The sequence below is a fragment of the Stigmatopora nigra genome, chromosome 1 (genome assembly GCF_051989575.1).
Source record: "Stigmatopora nigra isolate UIUO_SnigA chromosome 1, RoL_Snig_1.1, whole genome shotgun sequence".
NCBI lineage: Eukaryota > Metazoa > Chordata > Actinopteri > Syngnathiformes > Syngnathidae > Stigmatopora > Stigmatopora nigra.
In genome coordinates, this window is record NC_135508.1 from 24,624,584 (window position 1) to 24,644,348 (window position 19,765).

At 40.6% G+C, this 19,765-nt stretch overlaps 1 protein-coding gene across 1 annotated transcript; it reads left to right on the forward strand.

The window, feature by feature from the left end:
* Nucleotides 1–799: 799 nt before the first annotated feature.
* Nucleotides 800–13,664, forward strand: LOC144204520 (translocating chain-associated membrane protein 1-like 1). The gene is made up of 11 exons (XM_077728564.1): nucleotides 800–1,207; nucleotides 4,017–4,077; nucleotides 4,175–4,293; nucleotides 4,415–4,531; nucleotides 4,614–4,672; nucleotides 4,793–4,877; nucleotides 5,344–5,414; nucleotides 7,739–7,843; nucleotides 7,920–8,063; nucleotides 8,496–8,656; nucleotides 12,345–13,664. The coding sequence occupies exons 1-11, from the start codon at nucleotides 1,088–1,090 to the stop codon at nucleotides 12,413–12,415; spliced, it is 1,113 nt and encodes a 370-aa protein (XP_077584690.1). The 5' UTR covers nucleotides 800–1,087; the 3' UTR covers nucleotides 12,416–13,664.
* Nucleotides 13,665–19,765: the final 6,101 nt, after the last annotated feature.

Below are 19,765 nucleotides of genomic sequence, written 5' to 3' on the forward strand. Positions count from 1 at the left end.
GTGATAGCAGATATAAAGCGTTGGCGCGAACTACAGCACTCCCTAACGGTTGGGCTTATTTTTTTTATCACTTAGTCTTATTTTCTCCAATAAAATCTCTGGAATCAGACAATAATATACATATATCATTTTTGCTAGATACAAAAATACAGCCAAGTCAATCACCCCAATCATTTGCATGTTTGAATACATAAAGGGGAAAAAACGTGAACTGTAGGAGAAGAGGAGGAAGAGGAGGAGGGGAGGATGAGGGGAGGAGGTGGAGGTGGAGGAGGGGGGGAGAAGGAGGAGGAGGAGGAGGAGGAGGAGGAGGAGGAGGAGGAGGAGGAGGAGGAGGAGGAGGAGGAGGAGGAGGACGATAATGATAATAATAATATAGTCATTTCTGTTATTATGTAAGAAGAAATAGCAAGAGTTTCTGTAGGAGAAGAGGAGGAAGAGGAGGAGGGGAGGATGAGGGGAGGAGGTGGAGGTGGAGGAGGGGGGGGAGAAGGAGGAGGGGGAGGAGGAGGAGGAGGAGGAGGAGGAGGAGGAGGAGGAGGAGGAGGAGGAGGAGGAGGACGATAATGATAATAATAATATAGTCATTTCTGTTATTATGTAAGAAGAAATAGCAAGAGTTTCGACATTTGTGATAAACACTCAAATGTAGAACACAATAAAAGAATTAAAATAAGTCACAGACAATTAAACGTAATAAAGCGGCAAAAACTGCTAATATGTCTGTATGACTAAACAATGTACTTTAATACTATCGTGTAAATGTGTTTGTTTTGGGTTCTCCATTTACGTCAATTGCACAGGGCGGTGCATCAATGGGCTGTGGGAGTGAAAGGGCCCCACAGCATACTTTTTTTTAACCACCTGTGGGTTTATAACGGGGGATAAAGGGGTCGCTTTTCTAAGACATGGTTTATTTTAGTTTCGGTGGCAAGTGGGGGAACATATGAGTAGTGGACTACATCGTGCACGGACTGTGGCTGAGCTATCGGTCTTAACGAGACCAAATTAGTCATCGGCTGCTCGGCTCAGGCTAGCAGCGCTTCGGGTCGAGGCATCCCGGCGCAGGAGGACCCGCCTGTTAGCCATGGGTCTCCGTAAGAAGAACCGTAGCCCGCCGGTGCTCAGCCACGAATTTGTGATCCAGAACCACGCTGACATGGTGTCGTGCCTGGCTATGATCATCCTCCTGGGCCTGATGTTTGAGGTACAGGCGTGTTTATTAGCTTACTAGCTTCTGCGAGGCAAGGATGCCACTGGCATCGCATGGATACCATTCTGTCGGCGACATCTTTAGCAGTGAAAAGTTATTTAAAAATATGTTTTACAATGAAAGGAGTGACCCTCTCTGTAAAAGTGTTGCTTGATGACTGCGTGACAGAATATTATTGGATCGCTGTTTTCAGTAGGCATGAATAACGGTTGTCTGATAAGAAAAAAATGACAAATAAAAAAGATGATTTAAAAAAGAAAAATATAATTATTTAAAAAAGGAAACAATAAAACATAGCAGGTTGCATATTCTTTTCCTCAACTGAGAAACGGTGTATTCCATTATTCAATCATATTTATTTATAAACCTAAAATGCGAGAATAACTACAAGTTGACAGGTATGCAATCAAAACAAGGCTATTTCTTATTCATTCATTCATTTTCTGTACTGCTTATCCTCACAACGGTCGGTGGGAATGTTTGAGCCTATCCTGGGCCAACTATGGGCACCAGGCAGGTGACACCCAGAAGATGTGGCCATCAAATCGCATGGAGATGGACAACCATTCATGCTTTAAGTCATACATATGGGCGATTTAGAGTGTTCTGGTAGGCTAGCAAGCATGCTTTTAGGTGTTGGGAGGAAACCCGAGTACCCATAGAAAACCCATGCAAGCCCAAAAGGTCCAAATGGGAATTCTCCATCACATAACTGTGAGGCTGACCAAGTTGGAATGTTTGCCAGGCAACCATTTAATTGTTTCTGGGTTATATATTCTGATATTAAGAATACTGCATTTTGAGCATCATTCAAAAATATTACCTTATGTGTACATGTAAACAGTAGCAATTGAGTGACATTTAGAGCCAACCATTTTCTTAGTAGACGAGATGATGTATAATCCAGACTAATTGCCAAAAAATTACAGGGCACAGATACACACTAATTACCACGTGACATTGGAACTTGCTGCTTCCCCGTGTCTCATAACCGAGTGTATTCCAGATCTTTTTTAATTTTATTTTCGAACTAGCCATGACTTGCTTTAAAGGGTTCTGAAGGTGTTGAAGGCACCCCCTTTTCAGATCCTTTCTTTGTTATTAAATCCATGTAAATTCTGCTTGCTTTTTCACATATAGTAGTTGACTCGATCTCGCTATCTCCTGCTAACTGTTTATCTTTTACCCATAATTAAAGAAGGCTCTGCATCTCGTCATGAATGTCACTGCGCCGGGGGGAAATTATAGGTAGTTCTTTGGAAGGCCTCTTATCCTTAATTGCATCCTTCTGCTTCAGAATGGTGCATATGGTTGAAATATACCTCTCGTATTGCCAATCAAGCTCCGTGACACGTACCACGCACCACACTCATATTTTTCAATTATTTCCCGCTTAATATTGATTGTCAACGTTCGCCTTTTCTTTGCACGATTCTTCATTCCACCTGTTTCCTTTGGATCCATTCTTGTTCACTTTGCATTATGCATTGACTAACGGAGAAAAAAGACATGGGAAAATGAAACGCTGCGCCCAGTGCTCATAGATATGTTATACACGAAAAAGATGTCGCAAAAAAGACATTGCGCTACAATGATAAACAACCTCTCATGTCTTGGCCACCTGGCTTTCTCATATCTAGAGATAATTATTTGAGATGATATATTTTACCCGTATCTCAAAATGCTCACATGTCAGGGTGCTCATATGTCGAGGTACCACTGTACAGCAATACTTTGAGATACGAGCTTACTGTCTTCAGGGACCGAACCCGTATGTCAATTTGTATCTTTCCCGTAGAAAATAACTAAATAGAAATTCATCCATTCCCACCCTCTGAAAAAACACCACAAATAGGATACTAGAATGGAAAACATCTTTTTATTTGTTGTACTCACTGAACTCTTATTTTCTGAACCGCTTTATCCTCATTGAAGTCGTGGGGGGTGCTGTAGCCAATCCCATCTGTCTCCGGGCCAGGGGCGGTGGCCAGCAGATCGCCGGGCACAAGGAGACTGAGAACCATGCACACTCACACTCCTACCTAGGGGAAATTTAGAGTGTCCAATCAGTCTACCATGCATGTCTTGGGAATATGGGAGGAAACCGGAGTACCTGGAGGAAACCCAAACTTGCCCAGGGAAAACATGCAAACTATAACATAAACTTTAACTTAAATGAACTTATATTGGGAAGCCCGGTGGATGAGTGGTTAGTGTGTCGGCCTCACAGTGGGAGACCTGGGTTCAAATCCAGGTCCGTCCACCTGCTTGGAATTTGCATTTTCTCCTAGGACCTGCATGGGTTTTCTCCGGGTACTCCGATTTTCACCCCACCTTCCAAAGACATACATGGTAGGCTAATTGAACACTCTAAATTGCCCAGGTATTAGTGTGAGCGTGAATGTTTGTTTGTCTCCTTGTACCCTGCGATTAGCTGGCCACCAATTCAGGATGTCCCCCGCCTCTGGCCCGACGTCAGCTGCGATATGCTCCAAGACCCTAGTGAGGACAGAAGCGGTTCAGAAAATGAGGAATTTAGATTACTATACACACACACACTTAAAAGTAATTTTTAATCTTACGTTTCACTAAATTTAAACCTTGTGCGATAACCAAGGCAAAGATGTTAATGTATTGCGCCGCTGCTTTCAAGTTGGAACTTATAAGAGTATATATTTGGCAGGAACTAATTGCATCCAGTCAAAATTTATTTATTAGTTAGTTAAAAATATGGTCTTATGGTATTTTAAGAAGCTTTTTGACAAGTTAGTCCATCAACATTTACTTTAGCTTTGCCTTCCAGATCACGGCAAAGTTTGCCATCATGTTCATTACAGTCCAGTACAATGTCACACAAGTTCTTGGTGAGTTGAATCCTTATTGTCTGTCATCTGCTCTTAGAATACATGTTGAGAAGATAAAAAAAAGATCTTTGCTTTTGTTCATCATTTTGTTTCCTAGATGTAAAGAACGATCCAGTGAACCTTTACCATTATGGTCCTAAAGATGTGGCTACACTGTTTTTTTACTTGCTAATTATCGTTATTCTTCATGCCCTGATACAAGAGTATATACTTGACGTGAGTATGCAAGCTCACCAATCAATCAATTTTTTACATTCTACTATTTATAGTAGACAAAACAAAGTAGCTTCTTTTTTAGTATACAATGACATTTGGCTATCATTTTGTTTTGTCTCAGAAAATGAACAGAAGGCTGCATCTGTCAAAGACCAAACACAGCAAGTTCAATGAATCAGGGCAATTGGCAGCATTTTACCTGTTTTCCTTCATTTGGGGATGCAGCATCTTAACAGCGGTAAAAGTCCATCTCTTTGGTTTTAGCCTCATTTAAAGTAATTCAGTACAATTATTTTCTTTCTCTCTTTTGTTTTTGACAGGAGGACTTTTCAAAAAATCCCACTTTCCTCTGGGAAGGTTACCCCCACACTCACATGGTGTATGTACCTGAAAATGTTTTATTTTGTGTCTCACAATGTATTTAAAAATAAAAATATTATGCCGAACACATGCAAATGGTTCCAAAGTTCATTATATGCTTAATGTCTCTCTTTTATAGTTTTCAGGTCAAGTTTTTCTACATTTGCCAAATTGCCTATTGGCTTCATGCACTTCCAGAGCTATACTTCCAAAAAGTACGCAAGGTAAGGCTCATTTTGTACACAAGCTATATGTTAGTGTACAACATATAGTGTACAATGCGTTTCTCATTTATTTTCAGTCAGGTCGGTCCTCGCTGTGTGGAGTTTGCATGTTCTCCACAGGCCTGCATGAGTTTTCCCCGGGTACTCCGGTTTCCCACCCATATTCCAAAGACTAAATTGGCCCTAGGAATGATTGTGAGCGTGAATGGTCATTTGTCTCCTGCCCTGCGATTCTTCTCCGAAGTCAGCTGGGATAGGCTCCATCACCCCCCGTGACCCTAGTGAGGATAAAAGCGGTTCCGAATATGAGATGTGTATGTGTGTACATGTATATGTAAATATTATGTGTAATAATGTGTATATAAGTTTTTGTATGTATTTGTGTATATTTCTAAAAAATCTTTCAAATTAGATAGCAAGTTACCAAGTTCGGTCTTTCCAACTTCTCTATTTCTTCTCTTGTCAGGAAGACATCCCCCGCCAACTCAACTACATTAGTCTTTATGTTGTCCATATCAGTGGTGCCTACATATTAAAGTAAGTAAAAGTGTATTGAATCCACTTTATGATTTCAATTGACTATAAATAAAATAATGCCAAACATTTGAAAATAAAACCATACACGTGTATACATACACATACATACATATATGTGCTACTTCTGTATTTTACACACACAAAGGACGCACTGTTATTTTAGACGCAGCCAGGCATGGCATATATATATATATATATATATATTTATATATATATTATTTATGGGTATTGAACCGTATTAGCGCTACGAAAGCAGCCTCAGACGCTATTTCCGGTGCGTAGTGAATGCTGGAATATAAAGTCCTTTTGTCAACACACCCAGGTTGACGGCTGTGATAACTTTGCACTAATAGTATCAATATACTACAACGGCGAACACTAATTTGGTGCTACATGCACCAAATGCACGCTACACCCGCACACTAAAAACACGTTTTTAAAAAGGCAATGCAAGCAAGACTGGGTTTGGTTGTACTTTATTCAGCCATTTTACAATGTACTCGCGTCATCATCACCCAAAAAACCATCAACGTCCTCATTTACTGTGTCCGAATTGAACAATTGTCCATCAAAAACGCTGAGTTTAATCCGTTCGTTAGGGCGGCCACAATCCATTCGCAAATAGTAGCTAGCTAGTAGCTAGCGCAGTGGTATCAAACCGATTCCACATGGGGCCAGAGTGGGTCCTGGTCTTTGTTCCAACCGACCCTGTGCCGGCATTTTAACCAATCAGGGTTCTCCTAAAATAAGTAGCACCTGACTCTAGTTAACTGATTACACTTGCAAAAGGTATCCATGACCGAATCTTTCCGGTCTACAGTGCATTTGAATCAGGATGGCGGAAGCAGATGGTGTGAATTTGGAGGAATTTAAATTGGCAAATTTGAGAAAAGTTGCAAATTTGGTAGTTTTCCAAAATGTTTGCTTAAAATTTTTTTGGGGGATTTCCGGAGTTTAGGGAGGTTGTCCGGAATCCCGTAGTTTGAGTTGCATTTCCGGAGAATCTCATGAAATTCCAAAGTTGTTGGCAGGCCTGTATTATATCATCTCATTTTCTGAATCGCTGTATCCTCACTAGGGTCGCGGGGGGTGCTGGACCCTATCCCAGCTGAATTCGGGCCAGAGGCAAGGGACACCCTAAATTGGTGACCAACCAATCGCAGGGCGCAAGGAGAGAAACAACCCATCACACTCACACTCATACCTAGTGGCAATTGAGAGCATCCAATCAGCCCACCAAGCATGCATTTGGAATGTGGGAGGAAACCGAGTACCTGGAGAAAACCCACCCAGAACATGCAAACTCCACACAGGTGGACCGACCTTGAAGTCTATGAATGCAATCCAAGAAAAAAAAAACCTACTTGTGCTTGTCACCGCTCGCACAAGGTGCTGCCATCTTACCTAGGGGTACGCCATCCTACCTAGTTAAACGTTCCTTGACTGGCCAGACGCTAGTAGCCCTGATTTGTTGGCAACTTTTACCATGTCAGCACATCCCAATGGTTGTTAACGCTGATCGAAGGTCTTGCGGTCGATCGTTAAAATAGTAGCCTTGGTACCTGCATAATGTGTATCCCGTGCTATTATTGCACCCAGAGACTTGGTGAACATTTATACCGCTACGGACACAGTTCCTTTTTGTGCTTACGTCACTTCCTTTTTTGAAAGAAAATGATTGAACATTTGTGATTATGAAATAAAACTAAATTTAACTATTGCAGTTATATGAACCATTAAAAAAAGAGATATTTTGACATTAGAAGCAATTTGGCCGCCACACTATCTTAAACTTTCTGAAAAGAATATTGTAATTTCTGTCAATTAAAAAGCATCAGGTTCTCTTCAAGATAGACATTTCTTTTTTCAAATTGAATAATTTGATAATTTGCATTTACAAAGACAGAATCTTGACCCTAATCTGACCCCTAATCATCTTTTGATTCATACAGTATCTCAGAAATACCATGTGTGAAGTTTCTCCCTTCAAAGTAACACATTTCTACTCCCTATTAAATCCATGAATACGTAGGTTAAAATTGCGAATCAGGAAGCGGTTTATACGCGAGAAATTGTAAAATTCAACAATTTTAAGGGTGCAGCTTATACATATATGTATACATATGTATTTACTTAGTAGTAGCATCCACGCGATCCACTTTTAACAGTCATATGAATTCAATTTATGGCAAAACATTGCAGTGACAATATTATTATGATTATATTTTGGTATGTTTAATCAGAAATAGAACAATACCAATTCAAGAATGAGCCAGTAATCATTCATATTTTCTCTTTTATCCTTTGCAAACTCATTAATTCAGCCTCTACCGACTTGGTGTGGTATTGCTAGTCCCTCACTACTTGGTGGAACTCCTGTTCCATGCCTCACGCCTCTTCTACTTCAGTGATGAGAACAAGCAGAAGGGGTACATTTGTAAAATTAATAAGTAGTTATTTATGGTGTAAGGTCGCTCATTTTTTTGTTTTGTTTCCTTGTTACAGTTTCACACTGTGGGCTTTGCTTTTTGTCATCGCTCGCCTCCTCACACTTACTCTTTCAGTCCTGACATTTGGCTTTGGCCTACCACGGACACAAAATCAAGGCTTTTCTCTTGTTGAAGGCAACTTTAATGTGCTCACCGTAAGGTAAGACCTGCTGCCACAAATGTGGCAGTTTATCTCACAGATATTTAATTTTGTGTACAAAACATACACATTTTCTTCTGTGGAGGTTTTGATAGCAGAGGTAAATTGCTGTTTTGTATAAACTACCCATAGCGTGAGTGCACCCCAAAATTTTTATTTCATTTTAATTTAATGAAAACTACATATAACTTCCCATGAAAGGGTGTTTTCGCACAAACAACATCTGGGTCAGAACATTTCTAGGGTTTGTTTTACAAATTATTTACCTGTATTCTATCCCAATCCAAGTATTCAACTTGTAATCATTGAGTTCATAGCTGCATTCTACGAAACCAAGACTCTTAGTATCTACATGTTTTTTTTCTAACCATTTTAACATTTTGCATATTTTATTGGTGTTAGTTTTTAAGTGTGTTTGTTATGTCCCTGTAGGATGTCATGTTTGGCAGCCATCTGCCTGACTCAAGCTTGGATGATGTGGAAGTTCATCAATTTCCAGCTGAAGAAGTGGAGAGAGCACAGCCAGAAGCAGGCCACAAAAAGGAAAACAGCTAGTCCAAAGAGCAAACCTCACAAAAAGGAGCTTACTAGAGGTGAGTCGTTCGGAGCCTAAACATTTACAGTCAGCAATGGTAACCTGACACAGGACATAAATGTACGTGGAAAAAGCTATATATGCATTTGTGGTCAAAAGTTTACATACACTTGTGAAGAACATGATGTCATGGCTCTCTTGAGTTTTCAGTTATTTCTACAACTCATATTTTTCTCTGATAGAGTGATCGGAACACATACATCTTCGTCACAAAAAAACATTCATGAAGTTCGGTTCGTTTATGACTTTATTATGGTTGAATAGAAAAAAATGATCAAATCTGCTTGGTCAAAAATATACCTACAGCAGTGCTAATATTTGTCCTTGGCCATTTTCACTTTAATTATGCACTTTTGGTAGCCATCCACAATCTTCTGGCAGAGAAAAATCTGAGTTGTAGAAATAACTGGAAACATAAGAGAGCCATGGCATTATGTTTTTCACAAGTGTATGTAAACTTTTGACCACAACTGTATATATACAGTGGTACCTCGACATACGAGTGGCCCGACATACAAGTAATTCGAGATACAAGTAACATTTTGAGAAATTAGACAATTTTTGATATACAAGCAGACAGCGGACGCGAGATGCTGCTCATAAGAACATCATGGGCACTGTCTCTCTACCCGCAACCCATCATTTATGTCGAGCCACATAGCAATGTGAGTGACTGACAACAAAGAGAGGGAAGGGCGGGTTTTTGATGAATCATTTGGACAATAGTTCAATTCGGACACAAAAAATGAGGACTTTGATGGATTTGTGGGTGATTATTGATCAAAAAACGTGAGTACATTGTAAAATGACTAAATGAAGTAGAACCGAACCGTTTTGTTTCCGTTGCATTTTTAAAAAGAAGTTTTTTATCTTGTGTGCGTATGTTCAAGCTGCTGTATGTTTTGCCTTGCCTGACTGAGTGTTTTGGCATGGTGCATTGTGTGAATGTGTGTCAAATACAGAAATAGCACTCGTTACTGACACTGAGCCTTTAAATGCGGCGTGCCATATAGTCGTGAAAGTACAGTAAATTTATTTTCAAGTGTCTGCATTGTAATCCAAGTTCATTGAAATTCGTTTCTTATGAATTGAGCGTGTGGCCATAAATCTGAATCATATATTATATTTTGTCCATCAATGTTTTTCTAAGTTCATTTGTGACCTCCTGGATGAGTCGTCGCCGCACTCTTGGAGTAATTTTATCTGGCTGGCCACTCTGTGGAAGGTTTTTCTACTTCTCTATCTGTAGATAATGGCTCTGACAGAGGTTTGACGGAGCCGCAAAGCCTAGGACAGGGGTGGCCAACCCGCGGCTCGCGAGCCGCATGCGGCTCTTTGCCCGGTTTCATGCGGCTCTCACGTCCATATCAAAGTTTGTATTTGTGTTTTATTTTTATTTGCGTGTGCGCTTCGCTTGAGTTCAATACGGTATTTTCGTCCAATGCGCATGTGCTTGGGATGAAAATACCTCAAAGTTTCCCAGTAGGAGCAAGGTCATTTGAGTAAACGTTTTTAACAGAGTGGGAGAGCTCCCGTGAACCAGAAGCGACAATGAACAGCGTCGCGCACACAAAAAGTATCCCAAAGATCGAGCGTCGGCTGAAAAAGCCACACCCCCTGCGAGGCAGACCAAGGCGAGAGTGCTCAGCCGGGAGCAGCCAATAGGAGAGCGAGGTGTACACCCACGTGGTGGGCGCGCTAGTTAAAAGCCATTCATAATAAATGACAGCTCACAAGGAGCGAACGTTGCGCAAAAATAGGCTCTGATTTTATGACAGAAGTCCCACTAAGTAACATGCATAGAAAAAGAAAAACGCTATTGTAAATTATTATATTTTTGTTTGTGGACTTGGTTGAACTGAGAGTTTGTCTGTGTGAGACAGTGCACACAATGTTCATTGTTGATAATGACTGGCCTGTGCTGTTAGTACTGTAGGAGTCAATTTATGTCATTACTATGCTGGTGTGTGACATTTACAATAAATCTGTGTGATGTGGCTCTTTGCGGTAACACAGTAAAAAATGTGGCTCTTTGCGGTAACACGGTAAAAAATGTGGCTCTTGGTCTCTGACTGGTTGGCCACCCCTGGCCTAGGAAATGGTTTTCTTACATTTTCTAGACTGATCGATCACCATCCCTTTTTTTCGCATTTCTTCTTGAATTTCTTTGGATCATGGCACGATGCTCGGATCTTCTAGCCTACTTCACTTGGTCTATTGTAATCTATTTAAGTGTTTGCTTGATTCAACACGTGTTTGTTTATCAGGTGTGCGTGTGGCCTGTGAAATTGAAATCAGCTTTCTTACAAATGTAATTAGTCAGTTATTTTGTGTCTTAATGAAGGGTGGCATTTGGTGTTCCCTCGCTTATCGCGGTTAATGGGGACCGGGACCACCCGCCATAAGTGAATTTCCGCGAAGTAGGTATTCCCCTTCAAAAATGCTTAATTTGAATTTAATTCCAAAAAAAATATATATATATATATACATTTTTTTTTTTTTTATTAATTAAAAAAAAAAAAGAATTACCCCCCCTGTATACAATACACCATATAGAATACGGGTAGAGAGAGTGAAATTCATGTTATAACAAAAACAACTGAAAAATATGTTTTCAATGTAATATTTGTATTTTTTTTTTTCAAAAAAAATCTGCAAAGCTCTGAGTCCGCGATAGCTGAACCGCGAAGTAGCGAGGGAACATTGTACTCTTTCACAGGGGGCCAGACAAGTTTGTTATTTTTCTGCCTAAATATAATCATCATTTAGAAACCTTCCTTTCTTGGGTTGTCTCTGTGTCATACAAAAATTTGATGTTCTGAAACCTGTGTGTTTGATAAAAATGCAAAAAAAATACAAATCAATGAAGGGGGCAAATACATTTCTACGGTACTGTATATGTAGAATGTGTGTGTGTGTGTGTGTGTGTATGCATGTGTTTATATGTGTATCCGTGTTTGTTTGTATGTGTGTGTATAGATGATTATAAATGAACAACAAAACAATAAAAATACACCAAAAATAAATGGAGAGTGAGTGGTGACGCTAAGCTAGTTTGATAACTTTTTCCATGGTAAAAATGTCCATAAAACAATGCTTAACTCACTGGAATAAAGAAATCCGAAAATCTTTTATAGAACTGTTAATACCATCAACTCCACTTCAAGCCATATTTTCCACAGGCTACAGTTCACCACAACTGAGTACTAAGTGCTAATAGCTGGAGATACAATCTGTTCCGAAGTTGCCTGTGACAAGAGATTCCTGAAACACAACCAACCTCTTTGGATGTTTGTCTTTTGGCTAAACAAGTGCTCCTCGATGGTTTTCTCTCGCCGTCAATAGCATTATTGAATAGTTAGTACCTAAAAATAATAAACGAATAAATAAAAATAAAAACCCGATGTTTTTTTAAACCCGTTTCCAATCCTCTAATAATCACAGGAACAGTCCCAATTTCCGATACATTACCAATCAGATTTCTGAATGGGGACATCCATAATAATTATTTAAGTATATTGTCTGTTTTTTTGTTGAATTGCCCAGACTCTAACTAATTGTATTCTATTTTTCTTTTTAAATTAAATTCTATTAATTAGAGACTGCATTTATATATTGTATGATTTACAGCTCAATGTTGGGAGACTCTAAAAACTGGTGTTTCTGATTACTTGTTTCATTATCAGGAGCTGCCAATGGAATTCTAAAACCTGACGATAAAACATCACCACGGGTGCGAAGAGTTACAAATTCCTGAAGACTGCGAAGTTGAGAATAATGTGGATCAGTGGCGTGTCAACTGCTCTCCGGTCAAAATCTCTCTCACGTAGCTGTCTTTTTGGTATTGAGATTTCTTTTGTGGGACATTCACTGCAAAGTACTTGTTACACTGCTGGTTAGAGGTTGGTGGGGAGAGTTGGATCTGATGCTTTAAAACCATATAGGTTTCACTCCTCAAACAGTATCCTCTTGTGTGCAATGATGATCGTATGTTGATTAGTTCTTACATTCATCCTAATGCAACTTAATGTAAAGTGTTAATTTACACAAACTGTACAGGGTTTGATACATTTTGTTTTTATTAGGCCTTAAGTTCAACTGCCAAAGGCTGCTGGTTCATATTTAAAATAGTTTCGTTGCACAGCGCTATAAATTATGATTTTGTTAGAAACAACAACATCCCTGTGAATAGTAGTAGTAGTATTATATAGGCATTGTGTCAACATTGTGACTTCTAATGATCTGTTATTGATATTGTGGATTGCCAGTGCCTTTGAAATCTGATGCTGGATTGAGGCACTTTTCTTCTTTCACTGGAGTTTCCCAAAGCTGGTTCTCAGACTCACACTGCTTATGGATCATCCACAAATTGAAACTGTGCCGTAACCTTTGTATATCCACTGTATGCATTTGGTCATATTTTTCTGTGAGCATGAGCAGGCGATTGAGCAAGAAGGCTACAACTCAGTGTTTTTGTACGGTAACGTCAATGCATGGCAGTTTGAACAAAATATGGTTTGCTATGCTCTGTCTTTCTCTTTCTTTCTCTGTTTCGGCGTCACACAGAAAACAAACAGGGAAGCATTCAGTGGCCTTTTTACAACTGCTGCAAGAGGGTTATTTATTTTTATCACAGACTATTGATGGTTATTGTAACTGGCAATTCCAGCGGTACATAGTAACAGTTCTCAGTTAATCCAAACAATACAATCCTTCTTCAAGTGTCCTTATAATGTCAGTGAGTTTTATCATTTATTCTATTTGTTCTTTCTGTTTTGCAATTGCTTCCATGATATTCTGGGGCAACGAGGCATAAACTGTTACACAAATTCCTTATTGGGGCGCAATGGGAAGGGTTTCAATGAGTGTTTGATTTATTGTACTTGTGTGAATTAACTAGTGGCGGGCCGTCAGGGGCTTCAAGGCCTTCTCTGCTGGCCTAAGAAATATCTGAATCATATATTATATTTTGTCCATCAATACTTATTAAATAATTCCAAATTGTCTGTTAGCTTTCTTTCATTGCTTTTCCACTTGGTTGCACTGCTTCCAGATGTGTTTTTTCATATTGAAGCATTTATTGAGTCACATTTCAGCCATTATTTGTTGTCAGTGCCAGAAATCTGCCTCAAAGCCTTCACAATCAAATCGGCAGGCTCTGCTGAAGTAATCAAGCGTCGATAAGACTGTTGCTTTAACCAATCAGATTTCGAGTTGGCAACACCACAATCCCTTGTCGCAGCCGTAGAGATACGTCATTGCCTTCTCGCAGGCGTAGGGATACGTCATTGCCTTCTCGCAGGCGTAGGGATACGTCATTGCCTTCTCGCAGGCGTAGGGATACGTCATTGCCTTCTCGCAGGCGTAAGGATACGTCATTGCCTTCTCGCAGGCGTAGGGATACGTCATTGCCTTCTCGCAGGCGTAGGGATACGTCATTGCCTTCTCGCAGGCGTAGGGATACGTCATTGCCTTCTCGCAGGCGTAGGGATACGTCATTGCCTTCTCGCAGGCGTAGGGATACGTCATTGCCTTCTCGCAGGCGTAGGGATACGTCATTGCCTTCTCGCAGGCGTAGGGATACGTCATTCCCTTCTCGCAGGCGTAGGGATACGTCATTGCCTTCTCGCAGGCGTAGGGATACGTCATTGCCTTCTCGCAGGCGTAGGGATACGTCATCGCTTTCACCAACGTGATTAGCCAGAGCTACCAAACTGTATCTGGAGTTAGCTGTACAAGCAAATATATTGTTGTGTTGATTTGAAGCCATTTTCAAGACCGACTATGCCAGAAATACAACAGGACAGGCTCAACCTTTTAGAAAAGAAGAAAGAAAGGAGGATGGATATTGTGTAAAGTTAAAAAGGATTTTTGGTGAGTAAAATATGGCTATATTCTTAAATAATATTTCAATCTTGGGCCCGGTTCTGGGATCTGAAAAGCTCCAGTGTTTGTATTTAATCACTAAATGCTGCTAGGAAGTGGATTTTTACCCCATTTTAGTGATTTTTTTTTTCCATTTTGCGTATGGACGTATCAACGTTCATTGCTGTCTTTTTCCTGCGGAAATGATACTCTGGGCCTGTTTCTGATATCCAACCCTCAAAAACATGCATGCTTAAATACACACACACACACACATTATATTATTGTGTTCCTATCACTGCTTTGGTATTTTTTTTTTTTTTGTGATTGATTAAGATAATTTTGTTCCCTAAGCAAGTCTACTGAGCTCATTTGAATCTTGATTTACCTGGAACACTGAACCTTTTGAATTATTGATATATTTTCGAAAATGCTCAACAAATAGATTACCATCAGGGGGCAACAAAGAGCTTATTTGAGAGTTTAACTAACCCCATCTGCAGGGGCATGGCTTCAAAGCTGCATCAATAAATCATCTGCCAAAGTGAAAAAGTGTGAAACGTTCTCAACCAATAAACAGTTTTGTTCAATTGGTTTAGTTCTTTGCCGTCAATCAACCAAATTACATGCCGTTTAGCATCATAAATCTGTATTTTGGCACAGGTCTGTTCGTCCACTGACATTGTTAGACTTTACTGCTGTGACACTAGAAACGGTCTTTGTCTTCATCCGTCTCGAGGAATGAGTGTTCCTCAGAAAATAAAAATATCTAAAACTTAATACTCACATGGGCTAAGGGTTTTTCACAAGCTGCAGACAGTGTGATGCGTCAGAGCGAAGCAGAAGGAAGGCTTTAGCTCTGTCGGGTCACAAATATATACACACGCATGATCCGTTTAACACACAAAAATGCATCTTTTGTGCAAACATATATTCTGTCTTTTCTCTTGCATAAGAGGTAAAAAGTTGAGGATAAAAGTAAAGAGAGGCTAGCCCTCCACATTAATTCTTCCCCTACAAGAAACGAGGATAAATCTCTGTGAAATGTCGGTATTATATGTAATTTCCATATAAATTAACTTCATTAAAAGTGGAGTACTTTCTTGTTTAACAAAGCTCATTTTTAATTCTGTATTTAATAGGACATATAATCCCAGACTTGGAGACAAGTGGTCACCAATTATTCAGGATGAAGTAGTGTGTGCATTTGTGTGTGCACGTGTAATCTCTTGTAAATAGGCAACACTATTGTCGTCCTTCGCTATTGCTTTCATTGATTGTCTCAGATGAACAAATTGGGCAGCAGCTGTTCTCTGGGATTTTTTTTTCCACCGACCAGTGTTTTGTGAAGCACAGAGGGGCACTAAGATGTTCACGACCTTGTGGCTATTTGTCGGCCAGGAGACCAGAGGGGAGTATTTTGGTTGGGTACAAGAGCAGGTTTACAACGATGAAGTTGTATAAACATATGGCGTCATAAGAAGTACGTGTGGGGAATAAATGGGAGACAGGAAATAAGAAGACCTGTTCAAGGGAAAGAAAGGAGTAATATCAGTCAAAGATGCAGAGCAGACTGATTTGAATCCGTTAGAAGTAACACAAATAGTAAGAACTCATTAGGACTACTGTCACATCTAAGGTTGAGAGTTTACAATTGAGGTTTTCTGTCGGCTTTTTTGAGGTGCTAACTTTTCCATCAATTTTCCTCAAATTTGCATTGAAAGCAAACTTCAGATTCTAAAATTTGCCCTAAATGTGAATGTGAATTATTGTTTAGTTTTTTGATAAACAAGTATTTGCTTAAATCAATTTTTATTAGTGTTTAAGTTGAGAGCGATGGTTGAGTGGTTAGTGCGTCAATCATGTTAATTATGCATGTTTTCATGGATTTTCTCCAGGTACTCCAGTTTCCTCCCACATCCCAAAAACATGCATGGTAGGCTCTTTGGACACTCTAAATTGTATGGGTGTCGGCATGATTGGTAGTGTGTCTCTAAAATTTGGTTCTTTGATGACTTTATTATGGGTTAACAGAAAAAGTGATCAAATCTGCTGGGTCAAAAATATACATACATCAGCGCTAATATTTGGTAACATGTCCCTTGGCCATTTTCACTTCAATTAGGCGTTTTTGGTAGCCATCCACAAGCTTCTGGTTGAATCTTTGACCACTCATCTTGACAGAATTGGTGCTGTTTAGCAACACAAATTAGCAATTTTGGTGACTTAGAAAGTGGTGTCAGCGAAATGAGATTCATAGCATGGCCTTGTAACTTCTTGCGAGTGGTTATGAATGACTAAAGCTGGTGACTTCTCGGAATCCATTTAAATAGGGCTCATTGGATGCAACCAGCCACAAACGCTACAATGGGAAAGTCAAAGGAGCTCAGCATGGATCTGAAAAAGCGAATCCTTGACTTGAACAAGTCAGGTAAGTAACTTGGAGCCATTTCAAAGCAGCAACCGAGACTCACCAAACACAAGATCTGCCGAGAATTAGAAGCTGCTGGAACACAGGTGCCAGTGTCCACAATTAGGGTGTTTTGCATCTCCATGGACTGAGAGGCTGCCATGCAAGAAGGAAGCCCTTACTCCAAAAGTGGCACCTTAAGGCTCGAATGAAGTTTGCTGCTGATCACATGGACAAAAATAAGACCTTCTGGAGGAAAGTTCTGTGGTCAGACGAAACAAAAATTGAGCTGTTTGGCCACAATGCCCAGCAATATGTTTGGAGGGGAAAAGGTGAGGCATTTAACTCCAAGTACACCATGCCTACAGTCAAGCACGGTGGTGGTAGTATTATGCTGTGGTACTGTTTTTGCTGCCAATGGAACTGGTGCTTCACAAAGAGCCAATGGGATGATGAAGAAGGAGGATTACCTTCAAATTCTTCAAGATATCCTAAAGTAATCAGCCCAAAGTTTGGGTCTGGAGCGCAGTTTGGTGTTCCAACAGGACAATGACCCCAAACACACATCAAAAGTGGTAATGGAATGGCAAAATCAGGGTAGAATTAAGATTATGAATGGCCTTCCCAATGTCCTGACTTAAGCCCCATTGAGAACTTGTGGACAATGCTGAAGAAACAAGTCCATGTCAGAAAGCCATCAAATTTAACTAAACAGCACTAATTCTGTCAAGAGGAGTGGCCAAAGATTCAACCAGAAGCTTGCCAGAAGCTCGTGGATAGCTACCAAAAACGCCTAATTGAAGTGAAAATGGCCATGGGACATGTTACCAAATATTAGCGCTGCTGTATGTATATTTTTGACCCAGCAGATTTGATCACTTTTTTCTGTTGACCCATAATAAAGTCATAAAAGAACCAAACTTCATGAATGTTTTTTGTGACAAAGAAGTCATAAAGTCATAAAAGAACCAAAACATTATGTTTTTCACAAGTGTGTGTGTAAACTTTAGACCACAATTGTACTCCTGAGACAGGCTTCAGCACCCCACACGACCCTAGTGAAACGGTGAAGAAATGAATAAATGAATCTAATTTGAAACATTTGAAATGTGTACTTCATTACAACTGACAAATGCAATATAGCATTACAGAAAACAAAATCATTCCACCAGTGTTGGTTATTTGATAGTTGGACTGGGTAGTTTCATTCATTCATTCAACTTGCATACTGCTTATTCTCACAAGGGTCAGTGAAGCCGTTCGCAGCCACTTTTGGGCAAAAAGAGGGGTACACACTGAATTGTGGATTGCAAATCACACACACAGACACACGTTCAAATCCAGGTCACCCCCACCTGTGTGGGTTTCCTCCGGGTTTCCTCCCACATTCCAAAAACATGCTTGGGAGGCTGATTGAACACACCATGATGCAAATGTGCAGAATAATTGTTTGTCTCGTTGTGCCCTTTGTTAGCAACCAATTTAGGGTGTACCCTGCCCATTGCCCCCTGTGACCCTGGTATGCAAAATGAATGAATGATTCCTCAGTATTAACATTAGAAAACTGTAACACAAAAAATAAATACAAAATGGAGCAAATTCCTTGTTTTTACACTCTCCTTATTAAGGATACATAGTGGTCTATGACCTTGCACTTCTCATCTTCTTCTATCCGAGGTCGGCTCGTGAGGGTAGCAGCTTCAGCAGGGAATCCGAGACTTCCCTCTCACTAGTGTTATGGTCGTGGGTGGAGGGCCACAAAGCAGACAAACACACAAGTCAGATGTGGAGTTTTCTGTTTATTTTGAGTGTCTGTTGTGTAGGGCCAGGTGAAGGTACAAGAGGAGAAGTGTAGAGGAGTCGTCTTGTGTATCGTAGAGGTCTGTTAAGAGCTTGAAATGCAAAGCGCATAGATTTACTATCTGTTTAATCTCATAGGGACTGATTAAGTGGGCGGAAAGCTTCCAGGATTCGGTCCTAAAGGGGAGGTCTTGGGAGGATAGCCATTCTTTCTGGCCGACGACATAAGTCAGTGTAAGGGCGCAGCGGAGACTTTCCTGTCTCTGAGTGCGTGAGGAGGAGCGTTGTAGCACAGCACAGGTTTGGTCCCAGACATGTACACACTTGGTAAGATGGACAGATGGCACAGGAGTGTCTGCCTCCAGAGATGGAAACCAGGAAGGCTGATAGCCAAGGGAACATTCAAACGGGGACAGATTGGACGAGGCATTAGGGTGCGAATTGTGGGCCTGGGTTGTTGCAGTGAAGGGCTGCTTCCAGTTGTTGGCTAGTATGCTCACATTGAGTGTTTGTTTGAGGGCGGAATCCAGAGGAGAGGCTCACAGAGATGTCCAGCGCTGAACAGTATAGACCAGAAGGAGGAGGTGAATTGGGGACCCAATCCGAGACAATTTCAGTGGATATTCCATGCAGACAGAACACATGCTGCACAAGTAAATCTGCAGTCAGCCATGGAAAATCGGTCAACTATAGTTAGAATGACCTGTGACGAAGTCTACAGCAATGTGGGACCAGGGACGGCTAGGAATCAACAGAGGAAGGAGTAGAAGTCAGCTTGGTGGAGGATTTGCTGCTGCAGCAAACATGGAAGGCAGACACAAATGAGCAGGAACCTTCCCTCATTGTTGGCCACCAAGTCGTTGATGCAACACAGTCATGGGTGGCAGGTCAGGTGTGAGGTGTGGGCCCATTCCAGTACCCTGGAACAAACTGAAGTCGGAACATAAAGATTCCTCTGTGTACCTTGTCTGGGGCCAGGCTCTGGTCCTTGGGCACTCAGAACCTCAGCCTCCAGGTCAGTCCTTATAGTTC